This window comes from Protomyctophum bolini (assembly GCF_963924005.1).
Source record: "Protomyctophum bolini genome assembly, chromosome: 8".
NCBI classification, from domain to species: Eukaryota; Metazoa; Chordata; class Actinopteri; order Myctophiformes; family Myctophidae; genus Protomyctophum; species Protomyctophum bolini.
Window position 1 is genome coordinate 20,161,261 of NC_137869.1, and position 23,117 is coordinate 20,184,377.

The following is a 23,117-nucleotide window of genomic DNA, read 5'->3' on the forward strand; positions in this document are numbered from 1 at the left end:
ATATATTTATATACTACTTTACCTACAACACTGCACCACACAAAAGCATCAAAAGTAGCAGATCCACAAGCTTAAAAGGGAAAACAGATGGACTTCTAGTACTGATCTAATACAGAAAGACTTCTAGTACTGATCTAATACAGAAAGACTTCTAGTACTGATCTAATACAGAAAGACTTCTAGTACTGATCTAATACAGAAAGACTTCTAGTACTGATCTAATACAGAAAGTGTGGAGGATACATTTCGTTTTGAGCTTCATGCAATGCTACCTGTTCACCTGCAGTGGGGCCACTGGTTATAGATTGCTCAACATTTTGGAAGAGTTTTATATCATTCCATGTAATATCATACTTAATATCATAGGTATGCCAGATTGAAAGGCCTTAATCAACACATAACAGCTCCTCTCACCTCCAACGGTACAGGCTCCCAGGAGGTTGACGATGTTCATGTGGTTTCCCAGGTAACTGAGAACTTTGAGTTCAGACATGAGAGCTTCTTTCTCGGTAGCATGGGCACTGGCTGCAGAGATGTAATTGGAGCAGTCAGAATGTCAGGAACAAACTAAACAACAACACTCCTGGGATGAAACCAACTCAATCTGCCTAGTACTACAGTTGTGGTGTTTTGCTGGATACCATATATATTTTGGGTTAATGAAAATGTCACACAACTTTTGGTCTACTGTCTATATAACATTTCTTCCAGGTCTAATGCATCTAAAAAGTAAAAACAGATCTGTGCACTTAAGCTGCTAGTTACACATTCACAAGCCCTTGCCAGCACACAGCCGTTCTGTGCACCTAGCCAAATAGATATAGTCTAATGAAAGTCATTTTAATCTCTTTTTATCTTCTTTTCACTTGCATGCGTGTCATCCACTCTTATGGCTTAACATACGTTTGAGCATTTTCACAGCGACGGTCATGACCGAGTCCGCCTTGGACAGCCCATAGGCAGTGGCCTCCACCACCTTCCCGAAGGCCCCGGATCCCAGCGTCTTGCCTGTGGTGGAATGAAAAGGCACAAGGAGACAAGACACACGGCTGTTATTTGCGGTCCTGTTTTCACTGGCATGGGGCCAGGGCTCCTCTGAAAACTTGAGCTTGAGCCTCGAGGGCGGCACAGGTACCCGGACACGCTAGATCCTGTTGGAGAGGTGGTTGAAAATAACACCCTGTGAGTGTCAACAATAGCATGTTTGCAGTGAGGGAGTGGGGGGTGGGGCGGGAGGGGGATCTCATCATTAATGGGCCATGGAAACGGCTGAAATGACCAGAGACAAATAGTCACCACCACGACCAGACAGCAAACACGCAGTGTCTATCAATCATCACAAAAGGCCCTCAGGCCAGTCCTCTGCGGTTGCACTGTTCCATTACCGGGACACAGCACATTTGACTATGCAACTGACTTCTAAGATCCTGCTGTGTGCAATTGTACCCTGTGTGTGCCAACCATTAAACAGTATACAGTTCATTCCAGGTGCAGGAAGTAAACAATGCACAAAATGTCCTGGTGTTGCATTCATGCTCATGCCTATAACTTTGTCTTTACTCTGGCATTGGCTACTTTACCCTGTGGCGAATCTGGCGATGAACAAACATTTAATCTTGTTTTTTACTTCATGAGCACCTCCTAACCACGGGAATTGTCAAGCATGGGGATGGTTTTGGTGATGTCATGGGGCTGCTGTGGGATACTCACCGAAACGTAGCTTGTCTCGCGGAAACTCCCACTGGTGATCGTACGGTAGCTGGGTGGGGTCAATATACACATAGTTGTTCCCATGGATGCCCTCGATAACTTTCCACTGAATCTGGTATTTGGGTTTCTGACAGAAAGGAAAGGAGGGAGACAGGTCACCACAGAAGCCGACGAGAGGGAGTTTCCGTGAGTAAATGTTGATGTGCAGTGATGTATGGCGCAGGCGGGGACACATAACGTCTTACCTGCATGTACTTGTAGAACAACACGATAAGGATGAGACAGAGGAGCGATGCTGCAGACACAGATCCGATCAGCAATGGAGTGAACAACTCATGCGTAACAGTCCTCTCTGAATGGCAGACATGGAAAGAAAACAACAAAATGAGAGTCTGCGGAAACAAAATGAGAGTCTGAGGAAACAAAATGATACCGGATAGGCACCAGATAGATATACTATGAGGAAATAGATACAATTCTTCTTGTTTTTTTATGTATCTTTCTCTCTCTTCCCCTTGCCTCCCCTTTCTCTTTCTATGGAAATAGCAAAAACGACGGCGTTTGCACGAAAAAATAAATACAAAAATCACCAACTGTTTCACACCTATAAACCTGTGATGTGACAGGATTCTGGATCATTCAGATTCTGAAGGCACACTGACCGACTGCACAAACAAGTAACAACACATAAAAAAGTCATACCATCAAAGGAAGAGCGGTTTAGACCGTTTTTCATTCCATCACCTAGGGTGTGACTTGGAACTCCGTGTTCGTACAGTGAGTACTGTGATGGAACACACTTGACACAGCATATTAAACCATCGTATTCTAAACCATGACTGTAAAAAACTGGTTGAGGCTACGTTCCTTTGATTAACTACGGGGATCTGCAGTGGTGGAAAGTAACTAAGTACATTTATAAAAAGTTTGAGGTACTAGCAACTACAATTTTCAATACATTTACGTCTACTCCACTACATAAAAGTAGTGGAAACTACCAGAGACAAGGGCGTGGCTACTCGATACTGAGGATGATACACGAAAGAAGAAGAAGTTACTTTGTAGATTTTGATTATTATTACAAAACATACATTAACCACTTCAACCTATACTGTACATTTTAGCCATTCGAAAATAGCTGATCTACAAGCTCACAATGCGTCGCATCGTTTTATACATGTTTGATAACTTGAAATGGGACATTCTGCAGAATTAATACTTTTACTTTTGGTATTTTAAGTAAATAAAAAAAAGGAAAAGAGAAGGGAACCCGCACACTCCACAGCGCATACATTTATTGACGACGTTTCGAGCCAAGGCTCTTCATCTGGTCAAACTCAAGATGTCAGTGATGCACCCACTTAAATAGACACCCACGGTGGAACCAACACAACATGGTCATTAGATCAATTCATGAAATATCATTAAATACAGTGTTACACATTTCTCAAATCCACAACAGTGGAATAAGCAAAAGTATTGATAGCAATACTTTTGTACTTTAAACTTTGAATTCCAGACTTTTTACTTGCAGTATTGATGCTTTTACTTCCTTTTTTTTTTACTTAATATATGTGAGTATTTTTTACCACTAACGGAGATCTGCTGTAAATACCGTACATACCTCTGCCAAATGCTTGCCCTGGCGGGATACTGTGTAGTCTGTAGTCTACCGCAGTGTTGTGAGGTGAGATACTGTGAAGTCTGTAGTCTACCACAGTGTTGTGATGTGGGATACTGTGTAGTCTGTAGTCTGCCGCAGTGTTGTGAGGTGGGATACTCATACTGTGTAGTCTGTAGTCTGCCGCAGTGTTGTGAGGTGGGATACTGTGTAGTCTGTAGTCTACCGCAGTGTTGTGAGGTGGGATACTGTGTAGTCTGTAGTCTGCCGCAGTGTTGTGAGGTGGATACTGTGTAGTCTGTAGTCTACCGCAGTGTTGTGAGGTGGTATACTGTGTAGTATGTAGTCTACCGCAGTGTTGTGAGGTGGGATACTGTGTAGTCTGTAGTCTACCGCAGTGTTGTGAGATGAGGATACTGTGTAGTCTGTAGTCTACCGCAGTGTTGTGAGATGGTATACTGTGTAGTCTGTAGTCTGCCGCAGTGTTGTGAGGTGCGTACAGAGTTGTTTGGCCTTCACTAGGCTTGCGCAAACTCACTCATGGAATTTGTAATTACTTCCTCAACAGCCTATCTGCATGCTCACATCATGGCGCAGCGCAACCGCGCAGCAGGTAGGCATGTGCGTGAGAGGAACACCAACACCTGTAATTACTAGGCGTGAAAAGATCTTACTTCAGCTGTTGAGGAAATACAGGAGGACCAATTTGTAGCACTTCACAAAGTGTTGAAACATGATACATTTCAACTGATGAGTTGAAAATGACACTTGTACAGAATACGTCTATCTTTAAAGACCCTCTGCTGCCTTTTGCTAATCAAAACAATCTGGTTGTTTGTGTGCAATAATTACTTCTGTTTTTGTTTCTGGTCTTTTTCTTCCCGAACACCTCTGTTTTGTTTATCATTGTCTGCACAGCATTAACCAATGAAATGGTTTAATATTCCATCCAATGACGGAGTGCATTTTACCGCGGCACTGTTACAACCTGCAGCTGTGGCGAAGGAATAATTACATCAGTGTTGTGTCTGGCTGTATGGTGATGATGCTTTATTGTTTATTTGCTCCTCGGTACAGTGGGGTGATGCCTCATTGTTTAGCTCCTCGGTACATTGGGGTACTGTACTCGTTACTAAGCTCTTTAGCGATAAGAAGCTTTCTCTCCTCTTCAGAATGTGAGAATGCAGAGTCTGCAGGAACTAATCCCCTGTAAACCTGTCAGTGGCTCCTAAAACCCTCCCTCTCCATTCTCTCCGCTACAGCTCACTGACACTAAAGCCCCCGCACCCACCCCGCCCCCCGCCACGCACCCTCAACGCCACCGCCACTCCACCGCAGCTCACGGTGCCGTGAGCTGCGGGGCTGCCGGGGCTCCCAGTCGCGCACCGTAACTTTCTACACCTCCTCCTCCGCCCACTGACGTGGAAAAAAAAGAAAACTGGACATTTTTCCCACAGGCTTGCCATGCCTGGCTGTGCCCGCTCCTGTCTGTGCCCACTCTGCTTGTAATACTCGCCCACATGCCCGCTGTCGTCGTCCCCATCCCATGCTCTGCCACACACTCACAACCCCCCCCCCCCCCCCCCCCCCCGTCTCCGGGCCTGGCTGCAAACATACAAAGTTTCCTCAGCCGTTTGGGGTGCGTGCAGCGCTCCGGGGGGTGTCGCGCAGCAGATGGAGGAGCCGTTGTGTTGAAATGCTGGGGAGGATTATAGATTTTTTTATAATGTAAACAAGGACCTGATGTCGACCCCTTTCTCTAAAGTCATAACTATCACAGCCATGGAGTTTAGTGGTATCTCTCCTGGCTCATGTTTACACAACAGATTATTTGGAAGAAGCTATGTGACCTTCAACATCTCTTCTGAGCGTCTCTATCTGGCAGTGATGGAACTCGCATTCTTAAGTAAAAATATCAATACTGCAATGTAGATACTCTGTTATAAGTAGATGTTCGGTATTCAAAATACCCAATCTACAAGCTCACAATGTGTCGCTTCACTATTTTCCAATGGACAATATGTATATATACATACTGTAGGGCTGTAGTGGTTAGTGTGTTTTACTGGTTAGTGGAGTAAAAGTACAATATTTTCCTCTGATGTGGGGTAGAAGTAAAAGTATAGAAAAGTACAGTTTGTACTTAAGTGCAGTACTATAGTAGATGTACTTGGATGTACTTTCCACCACTGCCTAAAAGGTGCTTTTCTAAAGACACTAATGGCTAATACATACTTTGCATAGGCAGAAACGCGCCAATGCTTTTTTCATTTGAGAATACGTATGAATTTGCCCAACTGACAGTTTCACACTCACTTAATTTTAATCTAATGATGGTGATGGGGGGGATTATAAGGACACAGTATATGAAACTGGCAACAAAACGTGAGACAAGCCGACGCCAGGACACACCTGACAACATTTGTACTGTATTTATTGATTTTATGAGTGATGTGTGCACACCATGTTCTCCCTCTCTAATGGCGGTGGGGTTTAATGTGCAGGGTGTTACCTATAGAACTCGCACAGCGTGTGAAATAGAACTTGTAGGAGGCATGTGCTGTCATGAGATCAGATTGCGGAATGCGGACCTAATTCAGAACTTGCTGCCAGGTTGCCATTAAAAACATTAAGTTAAAATTGAAATGTTGAAAATAAGGCAGCGGTGTCATCAGAAGAGGCGCTCTGGGGTGACGTGCTAGCCGAGCAAGTGCCCATGGCGAGTGGTGCTATCTGAGTTAAATCATCATTCCGTGAAAACCAATAGTGAATTTTTTTGCTTTTTCCAGATTGCGTTTTTGGTCAAAACAATTAATAATAATAATAATAATAATAATAATAATAATAATAATATAACTAAAGACCTGATGATCTCAGTTACAGTTATTCAAATTTATTTTTTCAACAGCCGTTGTTTACTTCCGGTTCACGGGACACGGTGGCCTTTGGACTGTGGCAGTTTAACTATCACTAACGCACGCACGCACACAGAGTAATTCTGTTTTTTTGTTTTTGGTGTGGGTCATTTTACGACTGGGAGGAGGTAGAAAGGTGGCTCACCGCTGATGGAGAACAAGGTGTAGGCCTGCTCTCCCTCCACGGTGGCCACACACTCCAGCGTGTGGAACCTCCCCCTGCTGACATTCAGTCTGCTCTCCACCTCGGTCTTCCCGAACATGGGACTGAGCACTGTGACCGTGACCACGTCCTGCTCCTCCTGGGTGGCATTCAGCTGCTGGGAGCACCTGAGCAGAGCGAACACACACACAACACACAACACACACAACACACACACACACACACACACACACACACACACACACACACACACACACACACACACACACACACACACACACACACACACACACACACAAACAGTTAGATGTTGTCTTGTCACACAATGTCCCTGGCACAGCACAGTGCACACCACCAGAGAGATTCTGTGCCAAACCTTGATTCTGTAACTTTTCATGTGTTGTTGTTGTTGCATACCCCCCAATTCCACGTTTGCACGGGGAGAGTATAGGCAAAAAACAAAGAAAGATTCCTCGCCGATTCGACACTGGAGGTGCTCCTCACGTCTTCCAAACACCAGAGGACATGTACCGACAGCAATACTTTCATGGACGTATCACGGCTCATTATTGTTTTAACGTGCGCGCGCATGAGAGAGAGAGAGAGAGAGGGAGAGGGGGAGGGAGAGAGAGGGAGGGAGAGAGAGAAGCTGAACTGAACGGAATTAACTTCTAAGTTTGCGTACAAAAGAATGATGAGGGCAATCTCGATCCAAATTAATCCAAATCCATCTATTTATAAACTCTTATTTATAAATCAGTTTTAAGGATGCACGTACTGTACGTTATTAATTATACCTTGTGGAAACAGCCAGCCAATTGGAGACTGTCTGGACTCTAGCTGCGCCTCTGGGGGCGTAGTGTGCCAACCATTTCAGTGCCATCCCAAATCATGCGTCATGCATACGGCATCATCATCCCTGAACTGCAGATTTAGTGCTTCGGTGTACAAGCACATGCAAGATGCAGAGGACTTTCTTGTCAGGAAGGGCGACTGCAAAAGCATAGTGCAGTTCTATGGGAATTATTTTGAAATTGACAGTGTCATCGTGACATGTTGGTTGACATGGAAAAAGCAAAAAGGACTTGCACTGTCTACTTTTCATGATGTCGTGGAGTTCTTAAAACTCCTTTCTCATGAAATGAATAGTATGTGAATAAGCGACCGCCACAACAATTACGCCACAATAGACATTCATTAATTCTTTACTGTTGATCACTTATCATGCTGGAATCTTGAAACAGCTAAAACAAGTCTTGAGTGAATCATGTGTTCGTTGTGAACTGAAATTGTACCACTGTGTTTATTAGCAAACTGTAGGAAATAAAGTATGCCTACCCATTCTGACGATGATAAGAACTATTTGCCCCTGCCTTGATACAGTTGCAATCACCAGCCGCTGACAGCGAGGATCTTCGCCGGGACATCGTAACACACACGGAGGTTCATGGCTATTCTATCTCCTTTAAATACCCACTGAACAAGTGCCCCATCAAACCACCGGGTTGCTTCCCACAACCCGTGAACACGGACAGTTGTGTTTGTCAGAGCCCTCGGCAAAGGCGGAGGGCTTTGCCCGGAATTGAACCCCAGTTTCTGTGAGGGTGGATAAGTGTTTCACCTGCAAGCCACACCTCGTCAGGTTATTCTTTAACTATCTCTGTCAAACAACTTCGTAATAAACCTCTTCATCTTAATCTTAATAAACCATAGGTTGTGAAAATACTGTGCTAACTGTGTACCTGTACAGACAGTCAGGTGCGGTCATGTTCCGTCACACATCAATCGTCTCTTTAGACTCGACACAGGTCTATTCAGGTCGCTAATGCGTGACATTAGTCCGCCATTCAATGCACAAAGCCATTAGCTGGCCACAATGAGTGTTTGCGTCACCTACTTTCCACTGCACTAAACAATGCTACCGCTACATCTGAAAGAAAAAAAAAGTCCATGGAATTGCAAAGCACTATTTGAGTATCTTCAAATTACAGTACAATACCATAAGTTATGCTGGCATCGCCACAGGTGTCACAAGAGCAGGGGAATTTTTACGCTGACAAAGGGGCGATGGTGGGAGGGGGTTGATGAGTAAAAGTACCCGAGAGGACCCCAGGGCTCTACATTTCACAGAACTGTACCAAGTCATGGCCTTTCCCAGGTCACACTCGGAGGCGCCGCCAAAGCTGCCTCTAACGTATCTACTACACCAGATTTACGACTTAGTCACACAACAGCTCTACAAGCTCACAAGGTGTCACGACGTGATGCCTTGCGAGCTTGTAGATTGGCTAATGGCGGTGGGAAACACCTGCGTGCAACCCACGTATAAATCAGGCGTTTCTATGCATGTAATCAGATGCGTCTGGCTGCAGTACTTTGCCAAACTGATTTGTATCTTTTAACTTCCCATCGTTCTCGTGTCACAGTAATACATCACGTCATTGTGTCATCGGGGGTAATCCGCCATGTGTTTGAGTTTGTAAGTCTCATAAGCAGGCAGATGAGTCATCCTCACTCATCAACAGTGCTGGCACAAGATTGGGTGTTGTTGCCGTAAGCCAAGCAAGGTGCCCCTCCCACCGAATCCTTTACGTTTGACACAATGTACCGTGTCGTCCGATTGGTTCTCTCTCTGCAGTGCGTGCCACCGCTTGCGAGCCACCAAGCACAAGTCACATCTTCTCCAATCCCTGGTCACGTGAGAATCATCTGATCGCAGTCGGCCAATCACTTGCCAGCCTACTCAAAATCCCACAACCCATCATTACACCGATCCTCATGGTTACGAGTGGGTACACAGTTCCAGTGTATTCTCTTGTGTCCTTTACCTTTCACTACAACTGAGAAGTTACAGTATGTTTGCATGTAGGTTCCGCTGTGTCCTATGACACTAGTGAAGAGAATTAGTGACAGCCAAGAAATCGCTATACTTACTTTAAATGGTACACACCTTTACACTAAGTGCTTCACAATGTGCATTACATTCATCCATTCACACACCGATTGCGAAGGAAACCATTGCAAGGCCCCAACTTGCTCATCGGGAGCAGTTAGGAGTTCAATGTCTTGCTTAACACAGGGGGAGCCTGGGATCGAACAGGGAACCTCCCAATTCCCAAAGGGGCCACACTACCTCCTGTTCATTGCAAATGGCATGTAACAATAATTGAAATTGTTCAACATGTTGTGGGATAAGAATATTACCTGTACACTTTCAATTCAAGGTTATTTGCACCAATTTGCAAACTTATTTGCAAAGTTGTGTGATACTGTACGGTGTACGTATCTCATTTGTGAATACACAATATGCCTATGAAGCAGAAGTAACCTTAACTTCGGGGCTCAGGGCTGAGAACATTAACTCAATGTTATTGTGACGTATCTGGGAGGCAGAGTTTATGGTGCAACGCGTGTTACGACCAAGCCTTAAATCAAGTCAGGTCTTTAAACTCACCTCATGTACGGCTGCTCACAGTAGTACCAGGTAATCAGGGGGGCGGGGGATCCTTCGGCCACACATCGCACCTGTCCGTCCACAGGACCCTCGTGGGACACGATTTCCGGTTTACCTGCAACGAGGACAAAGTTAGCATTTGTTGAAACTGCATGACAAGCACAAGGGAATGTGTCTCAGACTACTGTATATTATGCAAACAGGATCAGAATCAGAATCTATCAGAAACTATCTCAACTATGTTCAGGCAACTAATGCCAGACTTCAATGGGATGTGTAGACCAAAACAGGGTTGGAAGAGGTGGAGGGGGGGTTGAAATCCATTTGCAAATGTGTCACTTATTGAAAATTAATGATGACTGTAATGCTAGAGTAGGTGCTGTAATGGAATTCATTCTATGGCTTGAGGGAAACGGAAACCTTTAACCACTTAAGCCCTGTTTCACATGTTGGCCATGCACACAACACAAGCTCTACAAGCTCTCAAGCTCTGTGCTGTGAGCTCGCTGCGCTGTGCTATTTCCTACATGTCTTGATTGAAGATTATGTTTTTATCTTGAAAAATTCTGAACATAATGACATGTCCAAAATAGAGACGCCAGATTGAAAGTGGTTAAAGGTCTCTCAGCACAGACCTGTTGGCTCCCACAATTTTCAAATACTCTGAAAATGAGTAGAAAATAAAGCAGATGTCACATTATTTCACCTGTGCAGTCGCGTAAATAACCACATTAGTCAAAGACTAGTAGCTACGTACCAGCTAACTGCTTAGCAGTAATGTTATTAAAAAAAGAACCAATCTTTTTTAATTTAAACTTTTACGGGGCAGAATTACAGACTGTGTATATCTTTCAAAGATTGTGACAGAGACAGTGTGGCTTGAGGGACTGACATGTCAAAGGTCGATTCTATTAAATGTGACTTACTGATCACAAAGACCCTGAAGGATTGATTGACTGTTGCGTCACCATTGGAGGCGTGGAAGGTATAGACTCCGCCCTCAGTCATTTTCAGGCGCACCAGCCTCAGCTCGCTGCTGTACCTGCGGATGGAATCAATAACACATATTGACCAATGATTTGTGTTGTGAAAGGGGTTTTCGACCAATTGACCTTCAGAAAATGTATTGAGCTGCAAACCAAATAGCTTCATCAGAATGTGAAATGTCAAGTAATTGATCTCCTGTAGTTTGCAACTCATAACAGCACTGATGTAAATACACAATGTGTAATGTGTAATGGCAGTAAATGCAGATTAATTTACCACACAGTACAATGCTCAGTTTTAATTGAACTGTGTAAAGATTTACCCAAATGGACCTGTATTTGGGTAATGTATTTTACATAAATGAACAGTGGATTTTTCTGTGCATTATTACAGGCCATAGCTGAATGGGTAGAGAGGCCATCTGGGAAACAGAGGGTCCCCAGCTCTCTTCCCGGCTCTATCGAAGTCCCCCTTTCGTGATTCCTTTATCACAAGTAAGTAATGTTATTTAACTTTAGTGTATTTCACATTTTAAAAATGTATTAACATGATGAACTATAACATAATCCCAAACATGAAGCATTGGCATAATGACAATAATAAATATTGATATGTGTGACATAGCGGCCGTGCTGATGATGTTTCATGGTAATTGTAGCCCTCTGATGCAATGATAGCTTTCCATTTGGAAAGGAGCAGAAATCCCATTTGAGTGCGAGACCCTCGGGGCCTTAATGAATTTCCAATGAATTTCTCCAGCAGCAGATTGTGGATCATGTGATGATTGCAGTGCAGGGCGGCTGTCTGTCACACTGCTGTGTAATCACCCCCACTGACCTGGGGCCAGTTGGAAACTAAAAGTGTTACATTTCACTGAGAGGCTGTAATGAACACATTCTTCAATATGGTAGGCTAAGGGCAAGAAGAAGTGTGTGTGTGTGTGTGTGTGTGTGTGTGTGTGTGTGTGTGTGTGTGTGTGTGTGTGTGTGTGTGTGTGTGTGTGTGTGTTGCGCGCGTGCTTGCGTGCATGCATCACAATGTGTGTACGTCTACATCGTTGCGTCTACAGTATGTTGTTGCACTTTGAGATTGGTTCCAACTTCCAATATAAAGTGTGTTAAAAATGTAATATATTATTATTAGCATTATTATGTTGTGTGCGTCTGCAATGCCCTGCGTGTGTGTGTGTGTGTGTGTGTGTGTGTGTGTGTGTGTGTGTTTGTGTGTGTGTGTGCGTGTGTGTGTGTGTGTGTGTGTGTGTGTGTGTGTGTGTGTGTGTGTGTGTGTGTTTGTGTGTGTGTGTGTGCGTGTGTGTGTGTGCGTGTGTACCTGTGTGAGCTGTTGTGTTTGGTGATGACGTGGTCGCTGGCGTTCTTCAGCTCGTGTCCCATGAAGCTCCAGGTGGCGCTGTGGGGTTCCGGGTAGGCCTCCATGTCCACGCTCAGAGACAGGCTCTCCCCCGAGCGCACGCGGATGGTGCTGTTCTCCGGCAGCGTCAGGTGGATGAAGCCCTGGGCTGTCAAATGGAAAGAAAGGTTGACAAGCCATTTAGGGCGGAAATCAGATTGTCTTCTAAATCACGACAGTTAACAGTTTTCTGAAAACCTCAGTGGTGCTCAAACTATTTCATGTCAAGGACTCCCCAGAATTATCTGTATTTGGCCGCCGACCCCCATCTGAAAATAAATTGTTCCAGGGACAACCCCCACCCCCCAGAAGCAAAGATTTGGGTTAAAAACGTTCGCTCTGAGTCTGAATTCAAAGATTTGCGCCACATTTTCACGATTTTTCGAACATAATGCTTAAAACACCCAAAAGGGGGATATTTCACTTGTTGTGAACATTTGTAACTTCAAACTCCATTTTAACCAGGTTGGATTCATCGGAAAAACACTCAACCTTGATTCTGGTGACTGATATTGTCCTTCTACGTGTGGAGAAAGGCGTTGTGTTTTATCTTCCGCTTTTTTTCTTTTTTCTTTAATGTTTATTCCATTTGAAAAATATCCCTTTAAGTGGGGAAATAGCCAATCTACAACAAGCCTTATTCCGTATATTCAACTAAGCACACAGCAAAAGTGTGTGTCATACACGAGGTGTCTGTGTCAACGGGTGTAATGTTAACTTGTGATGTGACAATAAACTGAACCTGCGTTGAGCGAGTTAAAAGTTCATTGAGTTCAGAGACAGCTCAGTATTATTGTACTGCATTATGTCTACACTGGCAAGTACAGTAATTGCAAATACCGCAAGCACAATAATCACGGTCCATGTCGACGGCTCGGGAAAAAAACAGATGAAGGATAACAGGAACTCATCTAGGCGGCAAGGGCACAAAACGTACGTACGTGCGTGCGCTTGTGTGTGCATCACAATGCGTGTACGTCTATATCGTTGCGTCTACAGTATGTTGTTGCACTTTGAGATTGGTTCCAACTTCCAATATAAAGTGCTTTAAAAAATGTATATATTATTATTAGCATTATTATGTTGTGTGCGCCTGCATGTCGACGGCTCGGGGAAAAAACAGACAAGGATAACAGGAACTCATCTAGGCGGCAAGGGCACAAAACATTCCATTGCATGACAGTAACACAATACCATACGCCTCTAAACGTATATACATCCATCAGTCCATATCTCTGTGCATCAGGGGGAGCTTTGTCTCTCACCGTAAACATCCAGCCACACAGACTCCACGTTGGTGCCCTTCTCGTTCTGGGCCTCGCAGCTGTAGCGGCCAGAGTCGTAGCCCACCACGGCGTCAATGTGGAGCCTGCCGCTGCGCACATGAGTGAAGGACGGCTCCATCAGGATGCGGGAGTTGCTGTCAACCTTTGCTGGTTGCTGTGGATACCAGACGGCACCCTGTCAACGCCCAGAGATCTCTATAGAGATTAACCCTGTCTGCGTGCCTGCCCTCGCCAAGTATACTTTCAGCAGAACACACAGGGGGGGGGCGCTGCACACACACACACACACACACACACACGGCATGCATTCATACTTCCATACATACACATGCAGCCAAGATTCTATGTGCATAAGATGACATGAACTCTGACTGATCTATCTCAATTCTGGGTCAGGAAAGAGATAACCTTTGGTCTGCAAATGACTGCAGTGCATTCCTATAGCAGTGATACAGTGTACTTATGCATTAGGCCACGGACCCCCAGTTGATGTTTTTATTTTTTTCTCTCTGGGACCCCAATCTACGCTAACATCCTCAGTTTGTTGCAGCGACCCCCAGAAGCAAAGATTTGAGTTCAAATGCTTTGCTTTAAATATATATATTCAAAGATTTGCACAAATGTTTAACACAAAAAATAGCAGATCTACAAGCTCATAACGCGGAAATAAATTACCCGCTGTGATCTTGTAGATCTGCTATTTTTGAATAGCTAAAGTTTAAAATTGCACCGAGAGTTTCCCAGTTTTAATGAGTTAATCTGAGAGTGTATTTAATCAAATGAACTTGTAACAACCTGTAACTTTTCCATTTGTCTCTCTCTATATCGTCCTTGGACGAGCCCTCCATCTGTCTTTCCAGTCACCTCCATTCTCCATACATTTGTGCACTCTCAGAGTTACAGACCTGTAAAGGTCAACGACATCAATGCCAACTCCTTGCAACTGCCATTGGGGATAGTGGTTGCAAGTACTGTATTCGCATGTTTCAAGTAGTTGTATGGTTAATCATTAGTGCGGTTTGGGCTCAAGGATTGATTTGGTTCCTAACTGTCAATTATTTAAATGGCGACAACCAGGACCCCTCTCAAGGACCACGTTGAGAAGCAGTGACCTGCAGTACAGACAATCACACCACATCAGCTGAACTTACAGCTCTGTACCGTCACTCCAGTTCACTGTACTGAAGTCACTCCCCTGGGAGAGGATATCAATATCTGATGTCAAAATAAGAGTATCCATTAACAGCAGTTAATGGTACGTTTGTTTATATTTTATGCCAAAAGCCTTTGATCCAAATCAATATAAAAACAATCCATAGCTTGGAAAACTTGGAATACTGTTTGCGGTATTTGAGTATAGGAAATTGTTTGATCGAATATAACTTTATGCTGTGCTGAGTGACTCAAAGTGCTCACCAGTGTGAACGTTGTGACATCTCACTTGGTCTGGAAAGTTTGAGATCAAGTGAGTTTGACAGACTGACCACTTTAACTTTGGCATCCCAAACTTGGACATTATAGGCAAACATTTTCTTTTTAAACAGCGTTAACATAACCATATAAGTATAAATTAGAATAACATATCCGAGAATTGGGGCTATGAAAGCTTGGGGCTTAAGTGGTTTAAGGGCAGACCTAAATGTATTCGAGTTTCAAACGAGCTTTGATAGTTTCCCCCAGCGTGTGCTAATAGTTTTTCTCAAATGTACAATATGATTTTCCCCATGCTTCCTGTCTCGATATCTCCCAAATGCCTTGGGAGTTTGATTTACATATTTGGCTTTGTGTCCAGGCAAAACGATTAGTGTGGATGAAATCACATGAGAACAGGTCAAGAAGTGAAAACCTTCACTTTTTGACTAATATCTCCTTGTCCCACAGCCCCCAGGCATTCTTGTTCACTCACAGGAATTCACAATGACTCCCACTGTAGGATTTCCCTATGGCGTTTTTGTTTTGAAATTAAAAAAAGTTATTCACTGTAAACTGTGTGTTTACAGTTTCTTCGGATAATGTTTATCTCTCAACGACAAGCCTCTGACGCAGACAGAACCTGGATCATTCTCAACCCCTTAGGCCCTAGAAACTTCATTTGTACGATAGCGTACATACTTTTAACCCATTAAGACCAGAACCTGATTCTATGAATGCCTTCTAAATCAGCAGTTCTCAAACAAACGACCCCCAAATTGCTATATCTCTGCTGTCGGGAAGAAACCTCTTAACTTAACCTCTTAAGTTTGAGGGTCCAATGGAGTTAAGACAAGAGGTTTTGCCCCCCCCCCCCCCCCCCCGAAATTGAGAAAAACGCGGCCAGATGGCCAGCGTATAGAGGTTCTCACCGAGCCAGGAGGGACAGACCACGTCAGCTTGATGTCACTGTTGACGTTGGCGGTGCTGCAGGCAATGGAGAGTCTCTGGCCCTCTGTCAGGATCAGCCTTTTGGGGGCCCGCATCTCAATGACAGGTGGGCCATCGGGTACTGTCGGGGAACGAGAGGGCGAGAAATTTATATTTCCTGTCAGTCCAGTGCACAGTGGATACATCAAATGGCTAAAGTGCCATTCACTGCACTGAGCACTATGACGCTAAGATAAGATAACTATTAATATTGATAATTACAGGTATAGTTGGTGTGATCTGTGCCAAATGTGACTTGACTTTTAAAACTATATTTTTATAGTTATAGTGCTCAGTGTGAATGGCACTTTCGCAATCTGATGCATGCATCCACTTCAATTCATAATGGTGCATTTATACAGTATATTGCCTTTATCCAAAGTGTTTTTACAATATGCATTATATTCACCTATTCACATTCACACACAACCAGGCAAGGCACCAACCTGCCCATCGGGAGCAGTTAGGGCTTCAGTGTATTGTTCAAGGACACATCGACAATTACCAGAGGACGGTGTCGGGGATCGAACTGGGAACCGTTTCCCAAGCAGCTAAACTACTGTATATCCTGAGACACTGGCGCCAGGAGCACGCTCTCTCACTCACACACACACACACACACACACACACACACACACACACACACACACACACACACACACACACACACACAAACATAGATTTTTACCTGGTCTCACTGTCAGTTCGTAGGGGTGTGATTTGACATGGATCCCTCCCAGCTTTGCCGTGCACACGTAGCAACCCTCGTAGGACTTCTGCGCGTGGTGTATAACGATGCCTTTCTCCAGGCTGGCGGTGTACTGCAGCCCAGCGGCCAGTGCTCCGCCCTGACACGGCTCCAGGCGCAGGTTGACTAGACCCGGGTCGGTTGCCAGGCATGAAATGGAAGCGCCGTCTCCAACTCGAGCCAAGATGCTGTTCACCATTGATTTTCTGAAGGCATTGTCGGGATCTGCCAAAAAGATTTTTTCATCAGATGTTGCACGTTCGTAAAGACACAGAAAAATTTGTGGTCGCAGGATAATGTTACATAATTAGCATACAAAATGGGATCATTTGCCAAAATGCAATTATTCCCTTAGAGTACTTTATTTCCTTGGACAGGACTTGATTTCATTTTGACTTCCAGAAAGGGATTGTGCGAATCAGTGGTTCTCAAAGTCGGAGCTGGGGTCCTTGAGGGGCTTCCAAGATGTCAACAGCAAAATGTGTTTATATAGCATCAATTGCAAACTTTAGTTTAACCACTTTAACCTTGTTTATACTTTGGCAATTTGAAAATAGCCGATCTACAAGCTCCCGAGATGTCACAATAGGCCTACCTTGTGAGCTTGTAGATCTTTCTCAAATATCTCACAAAATCTTTTCAGAAAGAGGTCTACTTAAATTTGGCGGTCCTTGACATGAGAACGTTTACATACCACTGGTGTAAATTACAATAAAACTGTATTCACCTGAGTGCCTTGATTTGTTCATTCTCTCTCTCTGTGTGTGTGTTACTATATTTTGCTGTTTTTGCATGTCTTAAGTACCAGGTCTTATTACTTAACTTAAGACCTGGAGGCGTGGTCAATGCTCTTTGGCCACTCAGAATAGCCAAATGTCATTGATCACGCCTCCAGGTCTTAAGTTAAGTAATAAGACCTGGTATTTAAGACAAGCAAAATACAACCCCTGGAGTCCTGGTCCCTATGAGTTATTACTTCACAGTTAGGTGTGCCTCTTCTCTGGACACGTTAGAATACAGACTCAAAACACACCTGTTCTTCAGAGCCTTTGAAGCCTTTTAAACCAGTTTCCATGCCATGCATGCGTGTACTGTACACTGTGTACAGTATTTGGGTTACATTTTAACAACATTTTAACCTGTTATTTTCTGTCATTAAGCTACACTGATCTGAGAGGATGGCCATGGAGTTCAAGTCAGCTTTGCGCAGGGTCTCACGGCACACGCAAGCTCAAAATGACTTCACATTTTACACAACAATTGTTAATTATTATGCAAAGGATGATAGCTGCTTTCCTCACCGTTAATGGACTTGCACGATCTACATTTAATTAATCTTAAATGCAATGCTATCGCGCAACATTTCATTACGGCGAGTACCAGCATTACCAATAGTGCTGCTAAGTTCTTTTCAGTTTCTAAAATGCAACAATTGCAACATTTGCATTTTAGGTTAAATGTATACTGAGCAGGATTAGCTCCTTTGAAGTGGCAGAGTCATATTATCCTAACATTATACTACTCAATCATTACTTAAGGCCTAGTAGTTGTTTAACAACCAAACAGTCTATTACAATCTACTGATCCCTTCAGGGTATTGGAATGATGTCACTTGTAAACACAGGACTTTGCACATTGTTTTTACTGGTGAGGCAAAATGAGACAATGTGCGTGCACCTTTAAAACACTCAAACACTCCAATACAATACTGCAAGATCTTCAACATTTTGGACACAAGGAATTGACTGAAGGTGTGCATTCAAGAAAAAATCAAGGAGCTTTATTTATCCTGATATCTCTGGTGTGTTCCGGTGTCAGTGTTTAGATTTTGGCACTTGGGGTTTTCCCCACTTAACGGCACACCTGCAACATGTTAGCCTACAGTTATGGCCAAAGACATCTGGTGACAGAGAGAGAGAGGAACCTCAATCAATTATTAAGCCTTTCAGACCAAAGACTCGCAATGAGGGAAAAGCGTTTAATGCCCGATTTAGAGCATAGTCACGCATAGGATTAAGTAGCGTCACACCATTCCATTCTATAGGGGCAAGCGGGTGGAGTGTCCCATTGCAAGTTTGCAACATTTTGACGCAATGCTTTCAATGTGTCTGAAGTGTGGAGTTCAAAGTGCAGTTCAACAATAAAAATGGAGTGCCGTGTTGTCCTCAGGTGGACCCCACTTAGCAGGCACGTCGCTTATAGTTTTCTTTCAGTCAGCCAACCAATCCAACCTAAATCAAACAAACCACACGCCAGAAAACAGGCACTGCCCAAAACCTGCAAAACAACATGGGTAATGGACGCGACTGCCTCAGCATGCGGTCTGAATTAGCCCTTACCGGCTGTACACACATCTTTGTCTGCAACGACACCTCAGGGGACTATACAGCCATTACTATTCATTGCCTCTGACAAATGACAGCGCAGCTCGGCTGCATTTCTCTGCAGTCTGTTCCATCAACCTTCAATACAGTTTTTCTCTTTTCTCACGTATGCATGCACGCACCCACTATGTATATACTCGCAACTAAACGGTTGCGAGTAGTTGCATGTAGTTCCATGCAACCATTATCCTCAATGGCAGTTGCAAGGAGTTGCATTTGTGTGACATGTCCTTCAAACTGTTACGTTTCAAGGAGTTGCAAGGAGTTGCAATGTTGTGGTTTGGGCCTTAATTATGCCCTATTTCACAAAAAGCAAAAATAGCCAATGCACAAGCTCACAGAACCTCACGACTCGAGTGTGAGCTTGTAGATCTGCTATTTGCGTTAATTTTTGTAAGAAATATTTGACCATTTCTGAACATTTTAGATTTGGGTTCTTTTTACAAAAACGTTTTCAGATGGGGCACGAGGCCCTTGGCACGAAAACGTTTTAGGACCAGTGCGTTTAAGCATACCTTTGACGTAGACATAGACAGAGCTCTGCTCCCTGGAACTCTCCTCCAGGCAGATGTAACGGCCCATGTGGACAGGCTGGGCCCGGCGGATGTGCAGCACGGACAGCCCGGCGCTCCGCTGCTCCCCACGCACCTTCAGCTTGTCCTCCCGCAGCCATTGCACCGCCTGCTGGCCCTGGCAGCGCAGGGTCACCTGGCCGTTGAGCGGGATGACCAGGTGGGGCCCGCTGGGCACGATACTGGGCCTGGTGCTGCCTGCAACATGACAATGAATGCCATCAGAATGGCCCGTTTTGAACAGTATTTTGTAGAATGAAAATGTTGGAATCTAAATGAATAGCAAACGAAACATAAATAGATAAGAAAATAAGTATATAGGCCTGCTGTATGTTAAACTTCAATATATGAAAAGAACATTTAACTTTAATTACACATGAACTAACAAACAAGTAAACATGAAATACACTGTAAACCACTTAAGCACTTAATGCGTTGTAAACTTGTGGATTGTAAAATTGGGATATCAGCTGCGTAATTGCTGATACCAATGTTGGCAAAAAGGCCAAGAAATGGCCAATCTCTCAGCCAAACCCATCTAGATTACATGCTGAGGAAATGGATTTCACCACAACTTCCCCACACCACAATTTGCCTATAATATAAGTAAAAGTGTGGTTCTCAAATGTGGGGACAGGACCCAAAATCAGCCACAAAACATTCTCACAGGGCCGATGACGAAGGTCCACAGACGAACATGGTGTTTTTTGATATGTTGCTTCCTGACCTCGTGGTCAACACATAACTGTGTGACAGCTGGCCTCAACCATGACAAGCCTTGTGTTATTTCTGGGATTTTAATAAGTAAAATATTTTCACTGCGCTGTACTTTATGCAGCTGAATTGCTTCTGGAAAGGACAATAACAATATATCTTGGCCTTGGGATAATTTAATGCGCGCTTCAAAGAAACGAAGCACCGAATGCTTTGGCAACTGAGAAAATACCCAAAACTAACATTCCTTCCATGAGCCCCTTCAGATTCCAATCGTCCTGGTCAGTGGTTTAAGACAACGAAATGTCTTGCAGGAGCAGTGAAACCAGCTTTGCAACACCAAACTGACACTTAACAACTTTCAATCCTCTAATGCAGTGGCTCTCAAGTCTCAAACCATTTCATGTACTGTATTAGCCACAGACCACAGTCTGAAAACTTAAGAGGTTTGTGTTCTTAAAAATGTGCACAATTGGCCCGGGCGGCTGGTGAAGCCGTCTGCACCTTGGCAGTGTGCCACGGGTTCGACTCCCGATCCCGATGGCCTTTAATGCATGTCACCCCCCCCCCCCCCCATCTTTCTCTGCATTTCCTGTCAGCCTACTGTAACTCTATCCCTATATAAAAATAAATAATAAAGGCGAAAGCCACAAAAAGATAGCCTATTTTAAAAAGAAAACAATTGTTCAAAGATTTTGCTGTATTAACTAATTTAGCTGGGGACCCCTGGGGGCCCCTGGACCACATGCTATTATGAACTGCATGGTGTGTGGTTCAAGGACCATTTTAATTCAAGCATTCAGCAGAAAGGAAGGCCAACCCTGAACAAGACTTGAGTCTTAAGTACAGTAAGTCTAGACTCCACATGATTTTTACTGTGACAAGCAAACTTGATGACACATGATCGTAATTGACCATGGCCACCAAGTGGACAGATAATTCATGGAATTTTTAGGATTTGCATTTCAAACTTCAAAACCTGGGGATGTGTGCAGTGCATGCACCCCGCCTACAGTAGGCCTACGTGCAGCGTTGCATGGATGCGCGCACCACAACTCTGCACAGACTTGACAAAAATGCTAATAATCTGCTTACATTTGGGGAAATTCAGCTCCCCATGGGCATTTATGCAATGCCCATATGCAATTTGGAATTGACTGACCAACCCATTGCGGAGGAACAATAACAATGGATGCAGGCAGAGTTTTCTCAGTTTTATATAAGGATATTTAACAAGCCAAATGGATGTTTTGTCAGTTGGCTTGGGTGTAGCAGCTATTAGCCTGGAGGCTTAGGAGGGGTTTGGCTGTACCTGAGCCCCCAGGGGGCTGGAAACCAGGCTACCCCCAGGTGGGACACGGCAAACAATAACCCTCCTCCACCACTTGCTAAGGGACTCTTTGGCAAGGCACTTAACCCCAATTACTGCTTTATTCAGCAAAGGGATTTGGGAGGGAAATGGGAGGGGGCCAAGGCAAGAATATATAGAGCCCCCATGGGGGACTAAGTATACAGGATTTAAGTGGTTAATTAATGATGCTTGTGTCAAAGCATGATGTGTTTGTGCATTGGAAGTATTTCGGCAGACAAATATGTGAATGTGCATAATCGTGTGCAAACAAATTGCTGTGTTTATTTAACTAACAAGAATATAGACCCAAATTATTTTACTCTCCATGTGAAATCAACAACTTGTGGTTGGAAAAAGCATGCATGATCAGTGCAGCTTCGCTGGACAGAGACATGTGTACAAATCAAATTACGCTTTGGTTGAATGAGATCCAAACTTCCCAAATACATAATGTTTAAATCAAGACAATGTTGATCGGGAATAAAATCTGAACTGGGTGTGACTTGCTTTGGCACATACAGTACAGTAGGCTATATAGTAACGTTGAAAATATAGCCTATACACCTTTAAAGTTATCATATGTAGCCTGTAGGACTGAATTTTGAATTATGGACATATGGATTTTTACCTTAAAGTTAATAGCCTATATGACAACAAATAAAATAAAATATGGGGGAGACTTCTCAATATCTATTTGATTCTGAAATTGTTTTCTAATAAGGGCTATATTGCTAGGCCACTAGGTCAATAGTAGTTAGGCCTATAAATTACGTCTCTCTCTGATCTCTCTCTCTCTCTCTCTCTACATAAACAGGCTTACAGCAAACTTCGTGAGCCTCATTGCATCATGTGACAGGTAAGCCTGTGTACATAGCCTAGAGAAAGACACTCAAATTACGTACTTTGGTCAACAGTCGAAACCTCCAAAACATCAACAATTAACCTCCCTTGATTAGGCACAATATCTATTAGGCTTTTGTGTCGCATAATTGCAGCAAACCATTGCGAATATAGAGAATAATGTCCACCTGCCGTCAAAGCTAGTAATTAGGCACATGGACGGTTTGCAACGGTGCGCAGTGGGGATGTGGGGGGCTTCATTGGTTATGATTATATTTGATTAATTTCTCCTTAAAAATATATTTTCATTCCATACGTCTAAATGAGGCAAACAAAGTAAATGCATGCTTTTAATTACAGGCTATAGTAGGAAATTGACAAATAACTATCCAAAGCCTACATAGCCTGGCTACATTTAAATGGTGTGTTATTTGAAAGACTAAAACAAGATATCGTGAAAACATTAACACTGTTAGCTTGTTGATGGACAGCCATAAATACATGATGCAGTCTGTATAGGCTATGTTTTGGTCATTTCAGCTTAAAAGGCTGATGTTAAAAACAT

The 23,117-nt window shown here is 43.7% G+C and overlaps 1 protein-coding gene across 2 annotated transcripts in view; it reads right to left on the reverse strand.

The window, feature by feature from the left end:
* The window catches only part of kita (KIT proto-oncogene, receptor tyrosine kinase a), a 39,592-nt gene that overhangs the window by 15,537 nt on the left and 938 nt on the right, over window positions 1-23,117 (reverse strand). Inside the window, exons 2-13 of one of the 2 annotated variants that reach the window (XM_080770380.1) lie at window positions 19,591-19,845; window positions 16,632-16,916; window positions 15,886-16,025; window positions 13,523-13,697; window positions 12,180-12,366; window positions 10,790-10,905; window positions 9,864-9,978; window positions 6,392-6,576; window positions 1,956-2,062; window positions 1,711-1,837; window positions 904-1,008; window positions 415-525 (exon numbers count right to left, since the gene is read on the reverse strand). In XM_080770380.1, coding sequence (XP_080626506.1) covers window positions 415-525; window positions 904-1,008; window positions 1,711-1,837; window positions 1,956-2,062; window positions 6,392-6,576; window positions 9,864-9,978; window positions 10,790-10,905; window positions 12,180-12,366; window positions 13,523-13,697; window positions 15,886-16,025; window positions 16,632-16,916; window positions 19,591-19,845 — 1,908 coding nt within the window. Of the gene's footprint in view, window positions 1-414; window positions 526-903; window positions 1,009-1,710; window positions 1,838-1,955; window positions 2,063-6,391; window positions 6,577-9,863; window positions 9,979-10,789; window positions 10,906-12,179; window positions 12,367-13,522; window positions 13,719-15,885; window positions 16,026-16,631; window positions 16,917-19,590; window positions 19,846-23,117 lie in introns of both variants that reach the window. The other variant, XM_080770379.1, reaches the window with a different exon arrangement.